This window comes from Fomitopsis serialis, assembly GCF_022376445.1.
Source record: "Fomitopsis serialis strain Sig1Antser10 chromosome Unknown B0H18scaffold_47, whole genome shotgun sequence".
NCBI classification, from domain to species: domain Eukaryota; kingdom Fungi; phylum Basidiomycota; class Agaricomycetes; order Polyporales; family Fomitopsidaceae; genus Fomitopsis; species Fomitopsis serialis.
Window position 1 is genome coordinate 43,246 of NW_025955007.1, and position 24,366 is coordinate 67,611.

Genomic DNA, 24,366 nt, shown 5'->3' on the forward strand with positions numbered 1-24,366 from the left:
ACATCATTACATTATCTGTCCTCAATCAATCGCGGCACCGATCTGCTTGTCCAAGATTCCGAGATTTAATTCACCAGTATGCGCGGAAGTGCTCGTGGGCGGCGCGCTGTCACCGGCTTAATCCACGCTGGTTCAGCTGCAGGAGTGAACGACAGCGTAAGCCCAGGGTAGAGAGGATGGTTCGGGTACGCAGAAATGGCGCGCCATGCCCTTGAGTCATCCTTTGAAACGTCCCACATCCAAATTTGGATAGTGCGCTTGTCGAGCTGCTCGGTGCGGGTGCCAATCCAGTACAGATACAGTGTCCCGATATCCACCGTTTCACGCGGATTCACGCGCTGAGGCGCGGTGATGCGAGAGTCGCCTGAGTGCGCGTACCACGTACACTGAGCTTCGTTGCCCCGAATCTTCCGCTTTCGTGGGACCATCCACTGCACCAAACACGGTCAATGAGCAAAAATGACTGGAAGATAGAGGCGCACGTTGTCTTCGTCTGATGCCGACGCCACGGAGTCAGCGTGCTCTCCTCCGTGCATACTATGTTCGGTTCTAGCCTTTACCGCTGGAGGTATCGGCTGGGCTGCGACCATGCTGGCACTACTGAGTATCTCCTTATTTGGTTCTAAGTGGACCTAGGCGTAGGTATGTCGGTGACCTGCGATCGAAGCAGAGGCGCCAGGCGGCACTTTCTCACCTGCCGAGGCGCTGTAGCGCTACTTCTCCCTTCCCCAGCGTTGTTACTTGATCGTAAACCCGGGTCGCCACCCAAGGCAGAGCTCGCGCCGGATTGCGGCCCTACGGTTAGCGCTTCCTCCCCAACCGCCGGCAAGGGCAGATAGTTGAGGGTCTTGCTAGCGAAGGAGCCAGATTTGGCTTTTTTCGCCACCGGTGCTCTGTGCTCTAGATCGGACAAATCATGACGAGGACGCTTGCGATCGGAAGAGGTCGCAGGGCGCACCGCCTGGGGCTAGTACGGGCAGCTTTCATTGTGATACTCAGACGGCAATAATGGAGTCACTTACGACCACGTCAGACATTGCCACTCCGAGCCAGTCCTGGCGCTTGAAGCGACGTCTCCTGGTGAAGTCGTACATCTTGCCAGTGGCTTGTATCCCAGCTGCAGGAAGCTGGCAATGGCTAGGGACCCCATCGCTCGCTGAGTGTACAAACTCAGCGACCCATCGCGTGCATGGTGGCGGCACAGCTGTATAGTTGGTTGGTGGCGGCATAGCGGAGACGATGTAGGAGGAACGAATGAGACGCGGTGATCGAACATATTTGTGTGCTTTACAATACTTAGATTGTCTCGCGCAGGCGCACACACGTGGCCCGGACCGTCCGTCGCCGCCACTGGTGCCCTGCCACGTGAAGTCAGGACGGGCGGCAGGACGAATGATCACCTACTTGAGTGGGCGAGCCGTGGAGGGGCACGAGCAAAGCGTGTGCGCGATCGTGTGCGCAAGTGAGGGTCCGAGTAGGTGCGCGGCGACTGAGCTTGGTGCGCGGGCGGCCACGACAGACTTGCCGCTCACCGTGACATACGTCTGCTCGCGTGGGCACTGAAAATGGAGGCGATGAGTACACATCACGAAAAGCGCAGGAGCAATGCATTATGGTTTGACGACCGAGTCCGCTCGCTCGCTTCCTGCGCCTTACCCTCGACGCTTACTCCGAGTCGCTCCGAGTCGCTCCGTGTTTGCTACATGGTGCGGCGCGGCACAAATGCGTCGACGCTCGATCACGGGAGAGTTGAGCGCTGGTGCTTCTGCAGAAAGGACGAGCTTTAACAAGCGCGTGAGCAGCACATCCGGCGTGTGCGCGAGTCGCGAGTAACTCACGTCACACTCGATTACGCGCGCCCTCCCGCAAAGATGGTGAGGATCTGCTGTGATGACTTCAGCATAGGGTGGCCAAGGCCAGCAGAGGCGCAGCAGAAGTGGCGGCGAAGGATGAGAGGGGCAGTGCGGGCGATGATCAGAGAGCGAAAGGTAATAAGTTGCGCTGATGGCAGGGATGGAGGGAGAAGGTAGGAGAGGAAGCGGGTGTGTATGCATGCACGCGGGATAGGGACGAGAGGTCAGGCAGCGCAGGGAACGCACTGGATGGAGGTGAGAGAGCTAGGGTGGAGACACGAAGTCAGCGCTGCTCGAGGTAAAGCAGTGGACCCACGAGCGCCCTCGCATGCGTGAGGGCCATCGTGGGCGGAGGCTGCAGGAGTGACTCCGTAAGTTACATGAATGACACCAGGGCACTCAATGAACCCACGCTCCGGGCACTGATATGACGCCTGCTTGTCGCCCTGTCGGTGCGATATTCATGACGTCGTGACCTAGAGGGCAAAAGCCCAGTGAGACTACGTACTGCTGACGACACATCATCATCGGTCTTGTTACAGCGTAAGGCCGCCAGTGAATACGGAGGAATCGGAGATGTCGAGAGGGCGCTGGCGCCCCTCGCGTTGACCTAACCGCTGAGCGCTACCACCTCCTAGGTGGCTGGATGGACCGCTCCTCCTCCTCAGCATAGGTATGTGTGTTCTCGGGCGAGCGGTTGGGGGAGTGAATAGGCAAGCAGGAATGACAAAACTACTGTTCATTGACATGCCTGTTCGCCAAAGCACTGTCAGTAAGGCGGTGAGTAGTAGGCGCATCCAGAAAGGGTGTGTGCCTTTACCCTTAGAGCCCCTTTGCTGTCGCCGTCGCCGCATCTAGGGTTTCCCTGCATCCTGCATCTTTCACGACTACTTCGTAGTTCGCTGTGCTTGTCTTTCTCTGGGCAGTCCTTGGGCGGTCCTGACGCTCGACGCTAGCCTAGGACGATTCAGATGTAGCGTCCACCGCGGTACTGTAGATGCCAGCGCAATATTGTTTCCACATGACATCGTTGAGCACTTCGTGGTTAGGCAGTACTGTATCGGATCCTAATTAGCAGCCGGGTCTAGTTCCGCCACTGTCTCCTTGGTAACGTTCACCGTGTTCGTCGTTCGGCTCACCTGTTAGGAGATCACGTCGTAGCTTTCCTCGCTGCACTGGCAAGAGCTGGTGGTAGGCGTCGATGCCCCAGAAGTGGACGCTGCTGCCGCTGAACCATGCGAGAGGGCGGATTCGGGGCGGGATACGGAGGAATTGTGGGTTTGGCGGGAGGGGCAGTTGGTGAGGTGGCGGACGCCTCGTCATCATCGTCTTCCCAGCTGAAGTCCTCGGCTGAGCGCATAGGATATGAAAGCAGGAAGGTACTCAGGCGAAGCGCTCTTCTACATCTTCCCTGACGGGCTCAATCTGGTGTACTTGGAAGAAGTAGCGCGTCCAGAAGGTCGAGACGTCTATATCCGAGGGAAAAAAGAAGACATTCAGCGCGAGCTCTCTATCGTCTGTTGGCGTACTTACCCAATCTCCAATGTTGCCAACTTCTCCCTCTCAGCCTTCTCATCCTTAAACCTCTTCGACAACACTGCCCGTCAACCCCGCCCTTTGCGGGTATCTCCCTGCCCACGCTGCGAACGTCTCCCGCTCTGTCGGGTTCACACTCGGGTCCGCACGCACATCGCACGGGTGATGCCGCGACTGCGAGCGCGTTGCAGCGCATCGGGCTGGACTATGCACACCGCCTGGCAAAGGTCCTCGCCGCCGCCCTGGATCGGCTTCAGGAGGCTTGTAAGAACCTAGCTCTGCTGGAAAGTTGTCGGTGGCTCCGGGACTTGGGCTGGACGGCGCCAATCCTGCAGATAGCGCCGAGCTGTACTTATCGAATTTAGACTGTGTCAATGGCCTCCCGAATCCGGCATACTTATCATAAGTACCCATCCTCTCCCTCCTGCCAGGCTATCCTGCCCGGTGCATGACATTTCGTGTGGCAAAAAGGCGATCCGCTTCGGCTTCGCTGCAGGAGGGTTGCGGTATGCGAAGACTCCAAATTGATCCCGACTTCCTCGATAAGTACGTGGTGGCGTTTGAATCTACCCTTGAACATCTCTTTCACGTGTGTTCGTCCCTCCTCCCTCGGAACCTGAGCGCCACTCGCCCTCTCCCTCATCCAACACGTTATACGCGCTATTTGTGGAGGTTGCCTTCATGTCGGTGCTACTGGAATATAAGGCACAATGGGACTTGCGCGGAGTCCATACCGACAATATCACTGGTGTCGCCATCAGCCCTCGCGGGGACTACGTCGCAACTTGCAGCACTGATTGTCAAATAGTAATCTGGTCACTGAACACAGGGCAGGCTGCATACCATATAACTGCACAGTCTGCTGTGCTGTCGGTCATCTGGACGGAGGATCCTGATGTTATTGTAACCGGGACTGCAGACGGCACCCTGGTGACTATGACTCTTACACCAGTATGTGGTACTCCTCGCTGTTGAAACCTGCTCATCTGTCCGTCCTCGCAGCGCAAGTTGCTAACCTCAGCTATCAGTGCTCACACGAAGCCCGTTGAATGTTTGGCGGTAAATGAACCATCGGCCGCAAAGAGACGCCTTGCTACTGCGGCTCATGAAGAGATCAAGACGTGGGGTTGGAGTAACAATGGTGGGCGCAATCAACTGCAGAATGCTCGCCTACGTGCAGTCTCACTAAGTAATGGGCGTTAGAATGGGCTTACGAGGGAGCGGTGGCGTTGCCTAGCTCAACGTCGTACAGTGGCTCGAAGCCTGTGCTTGTAACGTCGTTGCAATGGATACCTCGCATGGAATACGAGGATGACTGCCTGGTGATTGCGTATTTATATCATGGCATCCGGTGTGTTACCTGCCCGTAGCTGGTTGGCGACTAAATCAGCCTAACTGTGACAGTTGCAAGCGCGTCCAATCCGACAACAGGAACCCAGTCTGGTCAATTCATCTCCCTCTCTGGTATGTCCTTCCACCGTACTTCCCGCAGCCTTGTGATTCACGGATTCTTAGTGGATCATGCAGCGTCTATCATTCTCCTAGAACCAAAGCAGTTGCAGTCTGCAACATCAATCCTGGATTCGAGGTTTACCATTTTCCGTCAGGATCAGGTGTCGTACAAATCCCAATCAAACGACTACCGGATGAACTTGCCCCTCTTCCCGTGAAGTATGTTCATGAAGGAACAATGCTTCTGTGCGGTGATTATGAGGGGAAGGTCAGATTGGTCGATGCGCGTACCGGCTTACATTTCCAGACCCTGGAACATCAAGGTAAATTCACGACCTCTGTTCGGACCGCGTGTGTTGACACATCACGCTAGAATGCACAATGATCCAGTCACTAGACGTAAGCGAGCGAACTGAGTCATCGTGGTTCGCAACTCAACATGGCTGCGTAGGCCTATTTTGACAGCACGACATGTACATTTCTGGTCGCCTGCGGAGGCGGGGAAGACGGGAAACCGGGTGTTGCACGGATTTGGAAAGCGTATGAGGCTGGAAACCCGCGCGAGCGCAAGGGCGATCTCGAAAGCAAGTAGTTATGCTTGTGCATATGAAGACGTCAATGTGATACAGTAGTCTGACCAGGAGAATCTTGTGTGCGGCACAGGATGCAGTCCATTTGAAACAACTACAAGCCCAATACACTGCCTGAGCGACCGGACGTAGGAGCGGCGTCTATCCACCTAGCGGATTGACTCGACATGATGGTGATGAAGTGAGCATTGATCACTGCAGCAAGCAAAATCTGGGGCCGGCTCCTTCGCGTCTCTATCCCCTGGGTCTTCGTCCGCTTCCTGTACCTCCGGTCTCTGTCGTTCTCCTGGCGGGTCTCCAGTCTTCGTGAACGCACCGCTCTTCTTGATGAACTTCGTGAGTGCGTGCGTCGATTCCTTCTTTGATGCCTCATACGGTGGGTAGGTCGATTGTTTCACTGGTCGTGCGTAGGATGTAGCGACGCTTCTCGTAGCGTGGGCAATCTTGAGTAGGACGTGTTTTTGTGTCTGTCTGGTAAGGGGCGCCGCACGGTCAGACGACCGTTTCTGACGGTACGAAGGATTTGGAGTACTCGCCTGTGAAGCAATGCCCTATCCGGCGCTGCAGTACTCAACCGTGGATCTCCCTCGGGAGTTTCGTGAAGTATCCTTCGGTTTGGCTCTCGGTGCGCCCCGTTGGGACTGTCTTCGGTCATATCGCAATCCATGCGTTTGTCGTTCCCTCCTTCGTCCGTCTCAGCGCATTTGCCCTCGTCTCTTTCTGGTTGTCGGCGACGAGGTTCGTCTTGTCTTTTTTGTTGCTGGCTCGTTGCCCGGTATGCCTTCGTGTCCCGGCATCCACACAACTGTGACATTGTGGGATTTCTCAGGTCCGAGGGAGCGTAGCACGATGCCCCAGAAGATCTGCGAGTATTCATGCGCGGGTCCCGGCTTCGTTTCGAATATCGCTGATCGCTGATCGCTGCAGTGTCTTTGGCGTGGAAGTGGTTGTGGCGTATGCCGCTATGTCTGTTCTCTTGTGTAATGTATGTGTCGACGTCGCGTGCGGCCCAAGATAGACCCGCCGCCATCTCTGCATGGTAGACCTCCGCTACCCAATGATCATGTTCTATCTGAGTGCGATCGTGTGGCTCGCACCTACGCTCTGTTGGTCTTACCCATGAGCAGAGATCCATCAGGGTAGAGCATGACGTTTTCGGCGGACTGGCAAAGGTTACTTATATTCTTGTTGTGTTGCTTCGCGGCCTCCTCTTTCGTCATTCCTTTGACGGCTAAGCGCGATCGTCTGCCTTCCCATGATGATGGAGCCCTCCACTGTCCAGGGTTTCCTTCCAGGGTGGATCGATGATCCGCCAGTGAGACGATTCGCTCGTCTAGGGGATCCGATCGCAAGGCTAGTAGTAGGGAACGACTCGACATGTTTAGAGCACAGCCAAAAGCACCTGGACTCAATCGAAACCGAAGATGCTGCAGTACTCGCTTGCGCCGGAGACATGGCTACCGTTGGTGAGTGACCAGCGCTGCAGCGTGCAACACGTTCAAAACCCGTTATCAAGTGCATATGTCAGCCGCTTCAATGTGCTCGCAATCAATTAGTCACGGGTAAAGTCCACGGATACTGCAGCCTGCGGTCTCCGATATAGCTGTCCAGGCGTCGCCATACACACATTTCTTCGTCCGTTCATTTCTCGCGCACCGTTCATCTGCCGGTGTTTGGTCAAAGTGTCCACGCGTCCGTCACGGCTCTTCTGCCTCTTCGCGCCTCCATCTCTCATCCAGTACATCAGACTAGACAATCTCGTATCATACACGTCACCGTGATTCGATACAAGAGAGCAGAACCATAGAGTAGACACATGGGATATAACGGAACAAACCAATTAGCCAATACATGTACATGAGATTACATCAACCAGACGAGCCACTCGTATCTGTTGCAGGACTTCACTTCGCCGGGGCCGGAGTGGCTTTCTTGACGTCAACGACCTTCTTGACGTCAACGACCTTCTTGACGTCAATGACCTTCACAACTACAGGCAGGAGGATACTCAGAGCTCGCAATGGCAGCAGAAGAGTGATATGCGCACCGTAAACAAGCGTAGCATTCTTCGGGATAGTGGGGTTCGCCTTGTTCCCGAGGGGGCCGTACCCTAAATGCGGCGGAACTATAATGGTACGTTGGCCTGAAGGCCTCATCGCAATGGTACTCATTTGCAAAACCCTGGTCAGTTTGCTCTGCCCGAGCACGATTGCCGCCTGCACATGATCGATATGTTAGCAGCCTCGACCGAAAACGTAGCCTGTGAGTGATGGCTAGACTTACCGGATCTTTCAAGACATTATGCGCGAAGAGCGCTTTCTCCCCCATTACCTTGCCCCAGTAATGCATGTACACGGTATCTCCCCAATCCGCGGCCTCGCCCGTTCCGACCACATCATCGATCGTGACAATCTCAGACGCACCCGCCATCATGTCTGTGACAGCAAGCCCTTGGCCTGCGGAAGCTGGCACGACGTCGAGCTCCTGCGCCGTGCTTGAGGAGACCAAGGCAGGCAGACTAGGTTTCGTGTCGACTGCAGGCCTCTTGGAGACAGATCCGCTGCTCAGGGGAATGGATTTGGTGTCGATCGTCGGCGGCATGGCGACATGATTTGTGCTGGACGGTTCAGGCTTAATGACGGTCTTACCCTTCGCATCCGAAGGGCGCGAGATTGCGGGAACAGGCTTTGGAGAGGACGTAGCGATCCGCGCTTTCTTCTCAACGACCGTGGCGGGTTCTGGGCTCGTTGGTCGAGGGCGCTTGCGGCTTGTGGAAGGCCCAGAGCTATCAGTAGTGAATACTGTTAGACGAACACGCCGCGCGTAATGACAGGATCACTGACTGAGAAGCAGGTTCATGGGGTACAGTAGCTCCTGTTACCCCCGCTTGTGTGCCGGTGCTAGCGCCGCGGCGAGTCGAATCTGTGAGCACGGGTATAAGTTCACGACATATTCTTCGATACAAAAGTACTGGCCGTGAAAGTATCCTGCCAACGATACCGCACTGCTTCGGTGAGGACCCTCCGAAATTCATGAAGGATAGCGAACTCACTTTGGACCCACGATCTCAAGCGAAAACTCCTGATCAGAACAAAGCCATACATCGATCACAGCTTGATGGATCTGCCGTAAAGTGAGGGGATGGTCTGCCGCCGACTGAGAATCATACTTACTGTTCCTTGCACAAGAGAGCAAACCGTGATCGAGTTACCAGTCGGCTGGGCCACCGGATCAGCAGCCTTGGATGAGTACGTGAGCTTCACCATTGTCGATTCGCCAGCAAAGCCGCCGGGGCCCGCGAGCGCCGCTTGCGAAATGTGGAGGTCGGAGCCCTCACGGGCGGGTCTGTAACGCTCTCCAGGCCGAAGAGTAAGGCCCCTTACAATGTGTCAGTGAGAGAGCTCGCGTCGCGGACGAGGACTCACCAGAACAATCCCGGTATAACCATGTTCGTCCGCACCCCGACAGTCTGCATCGCAGTCACCTCGGTCTGTCCACATACGCGGGGCCCTTTATACCTCTCAATGTACCGCCCCAGAGAGTGCGTCCGAAGATAGTTCGAGCCGGACAAAAGGTACTCGACGCAGCAAGCCACGAGTTCGATACCAACGGACCAGGCATTGTGGGACGAAACCGCAACCGACCGTTCGCAAGTGCGGGGATCGACCTAAATTCGAACAATGGCGAAGCGTTGCGACGCTGTCGCGGCGCGCGTGGCTCTGCGAACTTGAAACATGAAAATAAAGGAATGGACTCAGGTTTGAACAATGGCAGACCGTGGCGACGCTGGGAACTTGAGACACGAGGCCTGTTGCGTTTGAGAGCGGCGATGCAGCAATGTGATGACGGACACATCCCTAAGGTTTGTCGTCCGATGTTAGTCTTCATTGTTGGCGACCGTCCAAAGTCTTGCATACAGGTTGCCAATCACAGAGCGCTCGTAAGGCAGAACATCATGTCGACAGGTGTGTATACGGGAATCCGACATGCCCACAGTCTGGCGAGACGCAGTGCGAGGGCCACGGTCTCACTACTTAGATCTCACTGGTAGGCGAAACGACGTCCGCCTGCGCTCTGGACACGGCCTGGAAGCCGCGCTGGTCACGGGGCCGACGCGCCGCATCAACAGACGTCAACAGAGACCGAGACCCTTGTACTTACTCTGAAGACAACAAATGATCGATTCCGAAACCTCGCGCGCGTTGTCGCGGTCCTTGTTGATCGATGATCTTTCACTGATAGTGTTGCCGTCGTATCCGTGCACAACCAGTCCGAAAGGGTAACTCCCGACGATTTCCGGACAAAGGAAAGGGATGCCGTCGACAGTGTTGGTAAGAACGTCGGCGTGTGCGCGATGATGATGCGCACACGGGGCGCGTGAGGTGTGAGCGAATGAGTGAACGCGGTGGCGTCGAGTCGCCGACAGCGCGGAACCAGTGCAACGAACCGAAGGGCAGCCACTCAGGCCGCGCCCGTCAGGCGAAGCGTGTAGTATACCCCTCCAGCCGCGAGAATGACTCACAAGTTGCGGACGTGTGTAATCGGCAACATCGGCTCAGACTGGCTCAGACCAGTCTCTGCGCACGCCTACCAACATTCGCCACGGACGAGGCCACTCTTGCTGTTGTGCTGGACTCGCGACGTAGTACCACGTACTCACTTCATCGCCCATGCCACCTTCAAGTCGAGAACGAGGCCCGGATGTCGCGCACGCTCGTCATCACGGATTTAGCCCGACGCCGGTCGACACTCCCGCCAACCCTTAAGTAGCCCGTGAATGGGTCTGAGGTCGGTAGGGTCGTTACACGGTGCTCCAGGCTCGGGAACTGATGCTCAATGGGTGGTACGCGCGGCTTGTGGTAGATAACGAGGGCGTGCGGTAAGAGCGACGCTTCGAATTTATGGAGGGCGCGAGACATCCGCGCATCCATGCGGGCTTCCCATCGTCGTCTCACGCGATGGGCACGACGACGCACGACGTCAATGACCCCTTACAGTTCGAGCAACCTATCCCCGCACACCGGTACAGGATCTACATCCACGAAGTCATCCCACGCTCCGGCTTCAATCCCAGAACCAGCATCTCGACATACAGCAGAACGTCATCCGCGCCCCACAGCGGCGGGAAGCGAGGTACGACCGGCTCGATGCAGAAGGAGCCGCAGACGTACGGTGTCCGATGTCGCAGCGAAATGGAGGCGTTACGACGCTCGCGGATCGGGTCAAGAGCAGCTACACACCGGGCTAAGGATCACAGGACGCGCCGTCGTCGACGGGTCCTCAAGCTTTATCTGCGGCCCACTGCGTAAACCGAGTGCGGCCTTTCGCACACGCGGCTTCACGCCGGGTGAGATCGCCTACCCCGGTCGACCGTGGCCGTTTTGAGCCGTACGTGGCACTCATGCGCGACGGCGACCTCTGTCTGATGCGAGCGGCTCCGGGTCGTGGGCGACCATCACGAGTAGCAAGTAGCATAGGAGATGAGATATTCGCGCGTACACGACGTGAGTGCGACTCACCTGAATGCGAGGCGGGGTGTGCGCACACGGGAGATGCTGCAGGGAAGGACGGACGTTCGAAGCGGCTGAGGCGGGAGGACAAGCCTTTAGAGAGAACGCGCGGAACGGGCACGAGCGCGTATGAGATGTCTCCGGGGCGGGTAGGCAGTGATTCCGACGCCACAAAGACGAGTCAAGAGAGCGAAGCGCGTGAGGAGCAATCTCCTACGTCGTGAGAGGGGAAGTACGTCGAGAGTGAGGCTCGCCGCTGTCGGCGCGGACGCGACGGGAGACTGTAAGCGCAGGGAGTGAGATTTGACAATCACTGACGATAGGGTCATGATCACCGTCAGCCCGTCTGCTGCTAATCGTCATGCGAACGGGTCAATGATATGATATAAGCGGATTTGTGTATGAGGGAGCGTCCGCGACTGAGGGCGAGGAGCGCGAGCCATGCTGAGAATACAAACGAGCGAGGCGCGTTGTGCACGAGAACGAGAAAAGGAGGGCAACGGGGAGGACGAGAGCGACACGGGTGCACAAGAGGACAGAATCACTCTGAGTCGATGGAGAGAATAAATTCAAACGGGCACCTGACACTAGAAAAACTCACCGAGAGCGTATACACAGGGCCGCCGAGTTCAGTGCTAGATGAGTGTTGCGGCGGATGCACCGAGAGCAGACCGCGGTGGCCTGAGGACCGGTGGAGCGTCGATCGTGAAAAGGCAACCGAGGGCCGTGCGCTGTGAAAACAGCGACGCCTCCGGGTTTGAATCAGTTGGTCCAGGCTGAACATATGCATTGTAGAATCGCGCCTGGACTGGCTGCATTTGAGCGAACTCCACGCGCCGTTCGTCTTGGATTGTATTGAACCGTTCAGCGAATTCCGAAATCATGGAAATCGTAGCAACATCTGTGAGACGGGACTCGAACGTAGGGTGAGACCAGGTGAAACTGAAGTTATCGAAATAGGGTGTCTGCTTGGTCGATGCATTGGATGCGTTGTCAAAGGTTCAATTCCTCGACCCAGCCATCTTGTTGGTAAGATGTATAGGCACGGAGGTAGCCTCCAAGTATCTGGTTGACGCACGCCGTGAGACCATCTGTATAGGGATGGTAAACTGTCGAGGTTCAAAATCAACATCGAGATCGAAGAGCCTACATAGTGAGCTCTCGCCACGAGACAAAGACGCAGCCGCGATCCGAGATGATCGAGTCCAGAAGCCCATAAAATCGCAATATGTGACCAAGGAACCGCCACGCGAATTCGGGTTCCGTGATCGTCTCGTAGCAAGAAATGAAGCGGGCTGCACGAGTCGGAGCCGGTCACAGACAGCCTAGATAGAATCGTATCCGGGAGCGATCGCCATTGCAATCCGGATGTCCAGAGGCTGCGGGTGCCGTGGTGCCTTGATACATAAGTACACAGAGGAGGCCGAGCCGGGGGTAGTCGCACTCGACCGTGACGGTGCGTGTATGACAGGGATGGTCTGCGGACGATGTATCGTGTCTTGTCCGAAGGATTTCAGCGCCGCAGCGTAGATGAGTCGGAATGTACAGCCGGCCTTCGCGGAAGACGACATTGCCCTGTAAGGTGAAGTCTTCGCTGCCAAAGGCCACGGCTCCGACACTCCACTCTTCCCATGTCGCGCTCTTGAAGCGGTCGAGAAGGTCCGAGGTGTCGAGTGCAAGGGTGGTGATAGAAGTCTTCGAGTACTTCATGAACTCACGGGTTCTCAACCGACGTCAAGCACACTGGACGTTCCCCTCGGTGTTCAATCTCCAACTCGACCATGCACCTGGCAAACACCACCCCGCTGATGAGCTCCCTCGCGGCGTCCGGACGGGGACGACGTATTACTGTTCGAGCCTGCCATCGCTGATTTGAGGTAACGGAGACGAGAAATCAGTGCCTATCAGCCATGCATGTCTCGGAAGGACTCAACAGTCAGGAGCTCCTTGTCGTATCACTCGTGATTGACTTCCGCGGGTGAGAGCTTGCGCGAGAAATATACAACGGGGGAGCAGGCCTTGGTCGTCAAACTAGAGGTTATAGACGGGAGGAGACGGCGAATCCGAGGGCAAGTCTGAAGGCGAGGAGACAAATGCAACCGTCTCATGGAGGGGAAAGCGGACCATCATGATCAAGTTGCGGAAGGCGGAGCCTGGCGTATTTCGCGGCAAGATCGCTGCGACGCTGAGGTACTCAATCTTGGTCATCTAGTGTGCATAGTTGTTAACGACCTGTCGGAGTCTCCGAAGTGCTTGAGGGTAATCCTCGACAAGTGCCGAGTGGTTGTTCAGGGGCTGCGCACTGGTCTTTTCGATGGCCCAGAACCAGGACGTGGATGAATAATCTTAGAACCAGGTACTGAGGTAGAAACGCACCGTGTCCGAAGTTTCGCCCACGCATCAAGTTTGTGCGCACGATGTGTGAAGATCTGAGGAGGCGTCTGGAGCTTGAAGCTTGAAGCTTGAACCTTTGAACCTTTGAGGAGTCGCTGGCAGACATAACCACATCACGATGTACACAGTGACGTTGAGCAAGCGATCCGGCTCCCGCTATCATTTCGGGACAGATTTCGTGGATATGGCTTGCAGCGCGTCGTACATGTGCGCACAGACATGTACCCATATCCTCCATGTGTATGGGTCACTCTGTCTAGGAGGTCGGTCGTAGCCAGCTGAAACCTGGTACTGAGTTACTGAATAACATCGATCACACAGCCGAGAGTGATGCAATAATGATTGACGGGTGGTTTGTACAGACACCACTCCACGACATGTACACCCGTTTAGTGCTATCCTCTCCCACCGTGCACACGCAACCCGTAAAGGCAGGTGTACTCCGACGAACCCCAATTATCGAGCACCTGGAAGACTACCTTGTCCACCTTCATGGGAATATCCCGACGTACAGGGAACGTTTGCCTTCGCTGCGCCTTGTGAATATCGTACTCCAAGTCGGCAATGCGAACAAGCCGGTAATCAGTCGGCGCGATATCCGGAAGAGGGGCTGGATCTTCACCGGGACTAGCGCCCGTAGCGTCGTCTTCGGTCGGCACGACAGCCCACACCTGGACGAAGCGGGGAGCGACATCGGCGTCGTGAGCCTCTGAATAAGGTAGATCAATGGTGACATCGGTGACCAGGACCGAATCAGCAAGTTGAATCCCGATATGTCCTGCAGGCCCTGCCATGGGCCAACAACTACCCGGCTGCATGCTGCCGTCCAGCGCTGAGGATGGTGGGGGAGGCACCGCCTCGCGCAATCTCAAGATGCGGCGAGTAAAGGAGTTTATCATGCTCTCGGTCACTTGATGTGTAGTTGATGTGAGTGTCTCGATCGGCCTGCCACCCGCAGCGTAACTGGCGAAGTCCGCACAGTCTAGATCGTCGCGAAATCCAGGGATTTGCAGGGTGTCGGCCTCCACCTTTGCAGCCGGCGGATCATTTCCCATATTCTTCGCCGGGCCCGACGCTATGCAGGCGGGCGCTGGTAAGAAAGCAGCGAGCGAAGGCGGAAGGTAGGCGTCGTAACGGCACAGCATTTGTAACACGAGGCCGCCAACGACCAGCGATATCATGTTTGTTATGATGGCCAGGGCCAGGTGCTTCGTGCAGGTAAGGGTGAACATGGCGCCGTCGAACAAAATTGCAACGACCAACTGCGTTGCAAGCAGCGAGAACACACCAATGCGGCGTGCACCATTCCACAAGAAGACCCGTAACGCTGGCGCCAGAGACCGCAGCACACGCGGTGTTGGAGGAGTGCTGGTGTGTTTCTCCGCAACGAGAGCATCCAGTAGTTCGGAATTTGGCAGCTTCATGCCGAGTTCTACAATAGCGCGCTCAACATCCTGCCTCAAAAATCTGTCGTTAGCCCTATGTCTGCACATGCAGCGACGCTCGTGCGCACCTCGTCCTCGGGCTCGGAAGTTTGATGTCGCGCACCAGAACTCTGTGGGTGTTTGACTCTTGTGTCGCTGACGAAAGGGAGCTGCATCTCAATGGACGGTGCCCGCGATACAACAGCACTAGAAAGGCTCGCCATGTCCGAGCGTGGAGACGGAGGGGCGACATCTCCATCAACAGGACATTGGCCCTGAAGTTGAATGATTGGGGAACGGAAGTCTTCGGCTCTCCTCGAAAATAATGGAGGGGAAGCGGGAAAGACGTCAGCTGCATCGTTTGATATTATATTGAATGCAGAGGCTCTCGACACCACGGAGCCTTCTACGTCTACAGCCAGCAGTTAGCTTTGAGAACAGAAACGCATTGCCGGAAGGATCATACCACGATGCATGCCTGGAATTTGTGTGTTGTCAAGACTTGCCCCGGCAGTACCGAGTGGCGGTGCCACGTCCGAACGCTCATAGTCACTCTACCAGTTCGAGTAAGGATGGAACTAAATTAGCAAACAACAGGTGACCACTTACAGCAGTCGACTCGTGGTTCTTGAAATCTACTGAACGGCCAGATCCGGAGTAAGAAGGGCTGCGCCTCAAGAATCGAAAAGGTCGAGCAGTGCGAGCAGTATCCATCTGAGACGTGAGCACCGCGAAGGACAATCTCTACGACGGACACGCCGTCTTATGAGTGGAGGGGTGTGGCAACTGACAAAGACAGATTGAGACAAAGGGGGAAAACACATGGCAAACAAAAAGTAGCGACGATGAGGTGCACATGATTGAGTGGCGGTTGCGCGAAGAATCTGGTTCAGCGCCCAGCGCTCAGCCACCGTGCGAGGCAACTACAACGCACGTCCTCGAAGGGTCGAAGGGGCGCCGGACCGGGAGAGCAGTGGCCACTGATCAGCCTAAAGCACCGCACGTATGAGTCAGGTGGTCAGAGGGCCGGATGACCGCGGTGACAGCAGGAGAGGCCTCTCCTGCAGTGAGCCGGAAGAGCCAACCCGGAGATGAGCAGTGGGGACGGGCAACCTGTGCGCGCCGCGGCGCGTGCAGAAGGAGGCCTGCTCTTGCGTCGCGTCGTCCTGTGAATCCGTAGCACAATTGATCGGTCATACTCCACGACGCCAGCCAGAAAACTGACTCGCTCGTGCGCCTTCGCGGCCTTCGGACTCCTTCGTTGACTGGCGACAGTAACGGCGCACTCCACAATGCGCATCGTCTCCTCCGTCACGCAAGCGTACACGTCAGGAAGATCTTCAGGCGCATGAGCGCCAGCACAGGATACGGTCTGGTTCAGCCCGCACAGACCGAGCTTCAGTATCGAGCACCAGGCGACAAGTCCGGCGCGACCGTCACCTCAATGCTACCGACGAGCATGTACGTCTTGACGAGCTCTGTCAACCGGGTTTCTCAGTCGGAGGTGATGCTGGAGGCCGGAGATTCGGAGGCGGAGGCCTGATGAGCGCGGACACATAGTCAGCGGCGAGTCGTTACTTACGACGTGAGACTCACCGCAGAACGCCCAGTCTTACTCTGACGCGGTAGAAGACACATTATCCAGGGAGTCCTGAGCGGTTCCAGCTCTTCCCCACCAAAGTAACTACGGTCCATCTCATCAGTGAGTGACCTGTGAGGTCGATGGCGGCTTACCAGACGATCAAATCCCCACTTCGACACGATGACGGATCCTTCGCGCGCATCGATATAGTTGCGACGGCGGGCGATAGCGGACATCTTGGCCTCGACGGATGGGTGCTCTGACACGGCTGCGGCGCTCTTCGCGGAGCACGCCTTCGCGAGTCGGACGACTGTAAACGTAGGTTTGTGACGCTTCCCATACATGTAGTCAGCTCGTCCGGGAAACACATGGAGATCGGCGACGCAGACGCTGTGATGCTGGTTCAGACACGAGACGCAGGAGCGGCGGTGAGGAAATGCCTACGCGAAAGCCCGCAGCAGGCCGAACATTACGGGCGAGTGATCGTCACTTCATGAGAGGTAACGAAACTCTTGCTGTCGGATACCTTAAGCGTGTTTCGTCTTGGAACTCATTGACGTCCCTGCCTCTGCCCCGCGAGGTACTGAGTGGTGCGCAAATGAGGACCCACTCGCAACCGCCGCCACTCCCCGTTCGCGGGTACCATCGGCTGGCTGGCCAATCTGGACACGCCGAGTACCGACCTCCTGGCGTGCGCAGAGCGGAACCACCGGCTCCATTGCCTTAGGCACGCTTGAATGTTCGTAGCGGATCGGAGCCTCTCGAACGCGAGGCGGCGGCTCCATACTTCGTACGCGGCGACATGCCAGTCGTGGGACGTCGGTGTAGTGTGCGGCGATGCGTTTGATGATGCGCCTGTGGTAGATACCGCACTCGCTGACCTCGTGGTCGACGTCAAAGGACTGTAGGTTGTTGCAGAAGTCGACGCTGACGGCACAGAGATAGCAGCCGAGCGGCGTCGAGGGAGTCGTGATGAGGGTAGCGACGTTAATGTCACATCCGCGGCGGAGCGGGCTGGCGATACCGGCTTGCCATTCGTTGAAGTGCGCGACGGCTGCGGTGCCGAGCAGACGGACAGCTGCGGTGTCGAGCAGACGGACGACGACGGTGTCGACTGACGGACGACGACGGTGTCGACTGACGGATGGCGGCGACGTCGGGCTGAGGCATCAGGTACTGCAGCGTAGGTTGAGCTAAGACGAGCACGGTGACTAGCAGACAGGGAACGCACCTCTCCTACCGCCCTTCCAGTCGTTCAGGCGAGAGTGTTCGCTCCCGGTGTCGAAGAAGAGAACATAAGACGAGCCCTCGATGAGCCATCTGCCGCGGAGCGACCTGTATGGGAGTGGGCCTGGTAGCTGAGGGGTCCGATGAGACGATACTGTATCTGTCGCCATGCGCGGGAACACATACCGCGCGGAGTCGCAGCAGAGAACGTGAAAGGGGGCGAGCACAGGCTGGCCACCCACGACCTCTTCAGTACCGAGTGCCTTCTCGGTCGTGCGGGGCCATGACAGAAGCCGGGTCGGAAAGTGCGACAGCGCTCAGGAGGAGGAAAAGGAGACTCGAGTGTCGGGCGACATGAGCGACGAGCGTGAATCAGGCGTGAATCCGAATTCGATCGTGACCGTGCATCGGATCGACGGTCGTGACCACTGACCGCTCGGGCCGACAGGCGCCGTCCTGTGGGCGTGCCATCCACTCGCTGGGCCTGTCAGACGTCCTGTCGATCCTTCTCAAAGCATTGTGCACAATGTTATCTCTTTCTCCAGTCATTCCGACACTGAAAACTATGGTTTCATTGCCAGCACATGGTAAGCCTCATTGTGTGCTCTCCAGTGCAGCGCCCGGGTCCCGAAACAAAAACTATAAGACAGGGGACTTCAGGCGGCCTTCGTTCTCGGAATCCGCTCCTCCGCTAAACCTAAGCTGCCACTGCAATGGAAGCTAGGCGTGAAGACACGCCAGTCCCCCGGGGAAGAAGGTGCGTGCATACCGATGTTGCTCACCGTCGACAACTGATTCTTCGTGCAGCCCCGTCGCCCGCTCGTCTGCGCGTAAGCGTCGTAGGGACCAAGTCTCATCATCACCAGTGGCTCCACGAACTGTGGTGGGCTTGGCCGAGACACTCCGCCGCGTCGTTGAGCGGGAATTGGCCAAGCGCCAACGCATTACCGGCCCGGATGTAGGTCTTCCTGTGCCCCGTTGCGACGACTTTATGTGAGAATCTCTTTTTGGGACACGCTGAGCGGTTGGTTTGACTGTCGGTCATAGTCACGCGCAGGGAAAGGGTAAAGAAATCGCCAATGTCATCAACACCGGCGTCGAGTCGGAGGCCCGCCGTGACCTTGACGTCGGCGGCGTCGAAGCTGGAGGCAGTGTCGAGGATGGAGGCAGCGTCGAGGATGGAGGCCGCACCGAGGACAGTGATGGCGACGATGTCATGGATATCGAGAGTTTGTACGGGATGGAGGCCAGTGACCGCTCAAGTCCTCCATTGATTGCCAATCCGTACGGCATGGAAGACATCCGTCAGGTAATTTTTGAGTCCCTCTCTGCCTGTTCTACTTTGCTGATGGATGATATGGCAGAACTTCATGCACCTGAGAGAGGTAAGTATCCGGGACCCTCAAATGGCGTTCGCACGACTGATGGTCTACTCATTCAGGAGATGAACTCTCTTCGACTTCAGGTTTGTTGTCTGCAAGACGACGTGCATCAACTCGTCGATACAGTGTCAGCCGCCAGGGCCGAGCTTGCGAAGTGCGCCCCAGGGTCTTGAGGGCCGTCGTTCGCTGCTCCACATGCTCAGGAAGGTGTCTAGGTTTGGTCGTTGCGAACAATGCCTGTATCTGTTTCACTGCTCATATGCCACCTCGCGAAGTAGCTTTTTTGACCCCTATATGCTCATCCGTATACATATCTCATGCCGCCTCATACTTCCATGCTTCACCCCCATGCTATTCTTCCTCCACGCCGTTGACTTGATAACGCAAACAATATGATATATCTTCATGAGCCTCTCAAGTGTGACTGACCCTGTCGACCTCTGTTGGTGCGCGATAGGTATGGCAGGGCCAGGGCGCGCGCAACCCACGTAAACTGCGCGCACCTACGCGATCGCCCACGCTTCCGCGCGCCCACTTACCGGCGGACCCGCGGACTCGGACGCGCCTGCAAAAGGCGGGAGATGGCTATGGTGGGCGGGGCCCACACCCCGATCGCGAGGGCGAGAGCACAGCCATGGGCGCAAGTGGGCAACGACGGCGAGCACGCGGGGCAGATGCCCGCGTGCAAACGCGACCGGCGAGCGAACCGCAGACGCGGATTATGCATATTGTCCCGTAATGTAGTCTATAGGTTCATATGCACCATCTGTTTGCATTGCGATGTGTCCGAGCGCAGCGTGTCGGTGTCGGAGAGATGGAACATAAAAGAAAAAGAGAAAGACGTGGGACGGGTCTCCCTTCCACAAGTGGGGGTGGCTTCAGTCTTGACCCCAAGACCACCTCAGTACCATGGTGCGTAGTACTGGTTGACGAGAGCGAAGACGTCGAGTCGACCACGTCCGTGTGCTCGACGACGGAGTCACTGCCGACATAGAGGTCCACGACAATCCAGAGTCCGGGCTCGCAGCCTGCGTCGTCGGCGTCGAACAACGTGCGAATTGAACATACTGAGAAGTTCGGAACGTACCAAAGTGGCCGCCTCCGTCAGGTCGTTACGCACGTCGGACATGCATGCTGCGATCTCCTGGGCCATCGTAGCCCGTGTCGGCAGATTGACGCAGATGTCCGATAACCTGTATATATCACGTCTGATAACATCTGTGTTCTCAGTAAACTTGCACTCACATTGGCACCCAATTACCCCTTCGAAGTCCTCGGCGTGTTGCCTCGTGTGGGCCGAGCCGGGCGTGTGCGGGCTATGGTCGGGGCTTGGTGGACGTGTGCCCGTCGTGAGCGGTGGAGACGATGCACGGCCGTCGGACGGTGCAGGTTGGCTGTTAGGTTGCGGGGCGCGAACGTCGTTCTGAAGCTCGTTCAATGCCCGCTGAACCTCGTCCATGCGGTATCGGAGCTCATGGTGATCAGAGCCCAGTTCCTCCGAGTGGCGTGATCCCAGCTCGACTGCTTGCTGTATGTGTTCAGAGGTCGAGCTATGATGCTGCGTAGCCTGGTCAGCCAGAAGCTCGAGTTGGGAGAGGATGCTGTGGGTAGCTTTGAAGATGTAAGCAATATCGCGCTTGGTCGCCGTGGCGATCTCATTGTAGACGTTAGAAGTCTCGAGAGCGAGACGTTGGCCGCCTACAATATGCCGCAGTGTGTCGTGAATCGACGCATCTCTGGGCAGAGAACGCTGGTCGTGCGCGAACGTTGGAGAGGAAGCCTTGCGGCGCGGTCAGAGGACGATATGCTCACAGAAGAAATGTTGGCGTCCAGTGACGAGGGTGTCGCAGAATCATCGAACAACCCTGGGTCGGTCTGGGTATACGCGTCAACCATTTCGGGGAGCTCGTCGTCGGACCCGAGTGAGGGCGCGAGTGGCGCGCCCGGTGGCGGTGCTGGCTGCGAGCCGTATCGAGGCAGTGTCGCAGTCTGACCGTGAGCGGTGGAGGCAGAGTCGATTGAAGACATGCCGGTTCCAAGAAGCAGAGTAGGGCAACGAAAGTCGTTGAAAGGGGTAGCGTGAGGAAGTGGCGGCCGCGAGGTGAGTGGGTACACCTGGTACTTGAGCAAACAGTGTCAAGCGAAGAGTGCTGTCGGGGACAGCCGAGTCGACGTCGAAAAAAGGGGGGAAAGAATGTGGTTTGAGGAGACTGAATGTCCACCAAATTGTAACAAGACGGGTTACCGGACTTGTACGACGGGAGGGTTCAGTCACTCAAGATACACTCCGAGAGACGGGTGATCGGTCCGTAAGGTTAGGTTCCGGTGAACACGTGGATTACCGACTACGTTAGTGTAACGAGGGGTAGTACACGAAGATAGCGCGAGAGAGAGAGAGAAGCGAGAGAGAAGAAGAGAGAGAGAGAAGAGAGTAAACGAAGGGAGAGACCTTTGCCTAGCAAAGCGTGTCGAACTAGTTACTCGCGCCCTCCTTATATCCTGTTGTGAGATCGACTTGACGCTCGCCATCCTAGTCATCGCGAGTCGATACTGACAACAGCTAGATAGTCGAGGCAAGCTCTATCATATTCCACATGATTCGAGACGAGCGTCGAAAGTACGTACATACACGCTATACTGACTAAGTAGCTAACTCGCTACACACTGCTTCTCCTGTGACTCGTGTTCCATCAATCCGTACTCGGTGTCGACCTTCGGCGGAGTCGGATCACTTGCTTGCGCCGTCTTCGTCTTGTCCTTGGTGAGTTGCGTCGGGGCGGGCTGCTGGACTTGAACGGGTGGGGGTGGCTTTACTTTCGGCGGCGCGCTGTCTTCATTGTCGGTGACGTGCCGGAAGTCGAACCTCATCGTCTTGAGTGCCTCTGGAGGCACGTCCTTCTCCTGTTCGACGTCCTTGACCGAGCCTTGCATTCGAGTCTGCGACCTGGTAGCAGAGAAAGCATAAACATCCTCAGACGAGACAGCGTAAACGTTACCGCCGAGCATGGGCTCGTCATCCACGTACAGCTCGATCGAGTGCGTTGATGCCGCAAGGTGTGGTGGTGTGTCGCGTGCCTTGCCCTTCCCAGCCTGGATGTCGAGTCGCTGTTGGATAAGCGTCGAGATACCTCCGGCGACGCCGCATCCTTGCTGCGTCGCGTTTGTAGACGCGCTTGCCGAGCCTATCTGCATTCGCGCCAGCGTGTCCGCGAACACGGCTTGCTGCTTCGCCTGACTCTCCAAGAGTGCGGTCTGCATCTTCTGGTTCTCCACGAGCGCCTTATCGACCTTGTCGAGAAGGAGAGCTGCGAGGTTAGCGTCCGCATCCTGTTTCCCCGCCTTACCCTTCGTCTTGCTTTTCGACTTGCCCTTTCCGTCGTCGTCATCGCTCGAGGTCGACTCCGCGTCGCTGGAGTCCGAGTCTGAGCTGTTGTCCTCGCGGTTGTAGTGATCGGCCGTGAAATACGCCTCGACCGCGTCTTCGACCTGTTGGACGGTGGCAGGATCTATCATTGTCGGTTCCCTACCCATCTCCTCCTTGAGCTTCGGGTAAATCGCATGCCGGATCGGCTTCGTTAGCCCCCTAAAAAAACAAGGAATCGCGCTCAGTTTTCATCATATTACTGTTCTTTACCTGATTGCCCGCGTGCTTGGTGAAGCGTTGTACGTATTTGTAGTACTCTCGGAGATTGGTGATCTTCTTCTTCCGGTACTTCTCGACGAACGCCCGGAGTTCGGCTGCTGACCCGAGTTCGCCTTGCTGACCTGTGCCGTAGGTTCTGGTCATCCGTTTCTTCGCCGCTTCCCAATCGCTGCCCTCGAACTCGCTCCTGCATATGAGTACCTTCCTTACCTTGTCTGTGCAGAACTGCACTACTCGTCGGCACTTCTCCTTGTCGGTCAGCCGCGACGCGTTCGCCGCATCTTCAAATGCATCTAGAAAATCTTGTAAGCATTTTCCGTCGAACTCGGGTGCGTACTTTGTTCTTGGCAGCACCATAGGCAGTCGCGCTGGTTGCATGAAAGTGAGGGACAAAGACGCATCCTGCGTCTGCTTCGTGTCGATTGTCATTTCAGCGGCTAGACCTTGATAGCGCGTTGATCGGCACAGATCTAGTCCGCCTCGATTGAAGTCGTTGGTGTTTGCGCACGGCGTGCTTGTCAACGCGTTCGTCGAAGCCGTCCTAGAACCTGGTAGTAAGCGCGTCCGAGACCAAACACACTTACCAGTATGCTAAGAACCCCCTGCGGTGGTCACCACTTGTCGGAGAGAAGGCGTGCGTGCGACGGCAAACCACACACAACGCGCGCTCGTCCTGATGCAGGGAGGTCGAGGGATGGACGGGGGCTCGGTGAAGGACGACGGATGGTGGTCTGTAGAAAGTAGTTAGGCCGCCAAATCTAACGGAACACTTACTGGGTATCGGAACGCGACTCGACGCGGACTACTCAACTTGCGACTCGACTTGCTTTGCACCCGCGACCGCAGTTGTCGCGTCTAAGTGCCGAGGTCGGGAGAGCGAGAGACGTGGGGATTCGATTCGATGGAGAGCAGGGCGATGCGGCCCAGTACATATACATGTGAGAGGTTCTAGAAGCTTGGAAGAGCAAGAGAGATTAAAAAGTAGAAGCTGAGGGGGAGAGACGTCGGCGAGCTTGTGATGGTTCGAAAGGAAAAAGACGCGCGAGTGCTTGACAGATCGGGAAGGAATGATACCTAATAAGGAAGGTACCGTACAGCAGCCACATGAACACCCTCCAGGGAGACGGACGTCCCTTTGAGTCCCCTTCCAGCCTTGACTGACGAACCCTTGTCTCGGTACGAGGTTGGAAGCTCGCACGCGGTGCTATTTACTAATCGCGACCTAGTCCCCCAGCAGGTGCACTCGGCGTCGCGGCGCTCGTCTCGTCCTACTAGCGGGTCCGCGTCGCAGCCTTCCGGTTCGTCGCAGGCGCGCCGGTAGAGTCGAGCGTACTGTAAGGAATTGGAACATAAAAGAAAAAGAGAAAGACGTGGGACGGGTTTCCCTTCCACATCGGCAGCCTGAAGAATGAACAAATTGTCTGGCAGGCGCTAATGGCTAACGGCTGCTATCGGATTCGAGCGCCGGGTCTCTAAATATTGCTAACACGTTTAACATGCGAACGAACTGACGGTTGCTAAAATCCCCACTTCAGATGCTGTTAGAGGCCGTCAGCAAACTTGCCGAAGTTCCGATGCGGCTGAACCACATACACTGACATCACAGACCAGCCATTTGGAAGCGACAGCGGATACGAGACCTGACTCTGTTGGGCACGCAGACCCGGGTCTTCATTTTCTGGAGGTCGAACGGGGGCATTTGCGGCCAGTCAGCGACCAAGGCTTGCATCTCCTCTCGCCCTTGGCTGCCATGATCAATATCAATTGGTCGGG

At 56.6% G+C, this 24,366-nt stretch overlaps 9 protein-coding genes across 9 annotated transcripts; 3 read left to right on the forward strand and 6 right to left on the reverse strand.

Annotated features, from left to right (window-relative positions):
* Positions 1–65: 65 nt before the first annotated feature.
* B0H18DRAFT_1120428 (uncharacterized protein) lies at positions 66–1,094 on the reverse strand (the record flags this gene model as incomplete). The annotated part of the gene is made up of 4 exons (XM_048034112.1): positions 66–431; positions 483–632; positions 695–967; positions 1,023–1,094. The coding sequence occupies 4 exons, from the start codon at positions 1,092–1,094 to the stop codon at positions 66–68; spliced, it is 861 nt and encodes a 286-aa protein (XP_047891877.1).
* Positions 1,095–2,675: 1,581 nt separating this feature from the next.
* Positions 2,676–3,585, reverse strand: B0H18DRAFT_955880 (uncharacterized protein; the record flags this gene model as incomplete). Its single annotated transcript, XM_048042393.1, has 5 exons — positions 2,676–2,810; positions 2,838–2,908; positions 2,993–3,203; positions 3,258–3,322; positions 3,387–3,585. The coding sequence occupies 5 exons, from the start codon at positions 3,583–3,585 to the stop codon at positions 2,676–2,678; spliced, it is 681 nt and encodes a 226-aa protein (XP_047891878.1).
* Positions 3,586–4,070: 485 nt separating this feature from the next.
* On the forward strand, positions 4,071–5,433 carry B0H18DRAFT_955881 (WD40-repeat-containing domain protein; the record flags this gene model as incomplete). The annotated part of the gene is made up of 7 exons (XM_048042394.1): positions 4,071–4,340; positions 4,392–4,530; positions 4,593–4,740; positions 4,794–4,853; positions 4,917–5,164; positions 5,215–5,240; positions 5,293–5,433. The coding sequence occupies 7 exons, from the start codon at positions 4,071–4,073 to the stop codon at positions 5,431–5,433; spliced, it is 1,032 nt and encodes a 343-aa protein (XP_047891879.1).
* A 1,902-nt stretch (positions 5,434–7,335) lies between these two features.
* Positions 7,336–8,906, reverse strand: B0H18DRAFT_1120429 (uncharacterized protein; the record flags this gene model as incomplete). Its single annotated transcript, XM_048034113.1, has 6 exons — positions 7,336–7,421; positions 7,479–7,647; positions 7,715–8,216; positions 8,484–8,554; positions 8,605–8,809; positions 8,857–8,906. The coding sequence occupies 6 exons, from the start codon at positions 8,904–8,906 to the stop codon at positions 7,336–7,338; spliced, it is 1,083 nt and encodes a 360-aa protein (XP_047891880.1).
* Positions 8,907–9,417: 511 nt separating this feature from the next.
* On the forward strand, positions 9,418–11,165 carry B0H18DRAFT_955883 (uncharacterized protein; the record flags this gene model as incomplete). The annotated part of the gene is made up of 6 exons (XM_048042395.1): positions 9,418–9,584; positions 9,674–9,778; positions 9,814–9,964; positions 10,228–10,310; positions 10,461–10,564; positions 10,681–11,165. The coding sequence occupies 6 exons, from the start codon at positions 9,418–9,420 to the stop codon at positions 11,163–11,165; spliced, it is 1,095 nt and encodes a 364-aa protein (XP_047891881.1).
* A 2,565-nt stretch (positions 11,166–13,730) lies between these two features.
* On the reverse strand, positions 13,731–14,390 carry B0H18DRAFT_878766 (UNC-like C-terminal-domain-containing protein; the record flags this gene model as incomplete). The annotated part of the gene is made up of 2 exons (XM_048040647.1): positions 13,731–13,865; positions 13,908–14,390. 2 exons carry the CDS (start codon positions 14,388–14,390, stop codon positions 13,731–13,733), a joined length of 618 nt encoding a protein of 205 aa, XP_047891882.1.
* A 3,891-nt stretch (positions 14,391–18,281) lies between these two features.
* Positions 18,282–19,123, forward strand: B0H18DRAFT_1120432 (uncharacterized protein; the record flags this gene model as incomplete). Its single annotated transcript, XM_048034114.1, has 5 exons — positions 18,282–18,325; positions 18,376–18,561; positions 18,616–18,877; positions 18,933–18,953; positions 19,010–19,123. 5 exons carry the CDS (start codon positions 18,282–18,284, stop codon positions 19,121–19,123), a joined length of 627 nt encoding a protein of 208 aa, XP_047891883.1.
* A 939-nt stretch (positions 19,124–20,062) lies between these two features.
* On the reverse strand, positions 20,063–20,978 carry B0H18DRAFT_1120433 (uncharacterized protein; the record flags this gene model as incomplete). Its single annotated transcript, XM_048034115.1, has 3 exons — positions 20,063–20,143; positions 20,212–20,730; positions 20,763–20,978. The coding sequence occupies 3 exons, from the start codon at positions 20,976–20,978 to the stop codon at positions 20,063–20,065; spliced, it is 816 nt and encodes a 271-aa protein (XP_047891884.1).
* Positions 20,979–21,599: 621 nt separating this feature from the next.
* Positions 21,600–23,022, reverse strand: B0H18DRAFT_1120434 (uncharacterized protein; the record flags this gene model as incomplete). Its single annotated transcript, XM_048034116.1, has 2 exons — positions 21,600–22,520; positions 22,585–23,022. The coding sequence occupies 2 exons, from the start codon at positions 23,020–23,022 to the stop codon at positions 21,600–21,602; spliced, it is 1,359 nt and encodes a 452-aa protein (XP_047891885.1).
* Between the last annotated feature and the right edge of the window lie 1,344 nt (positions 23,023–24,366).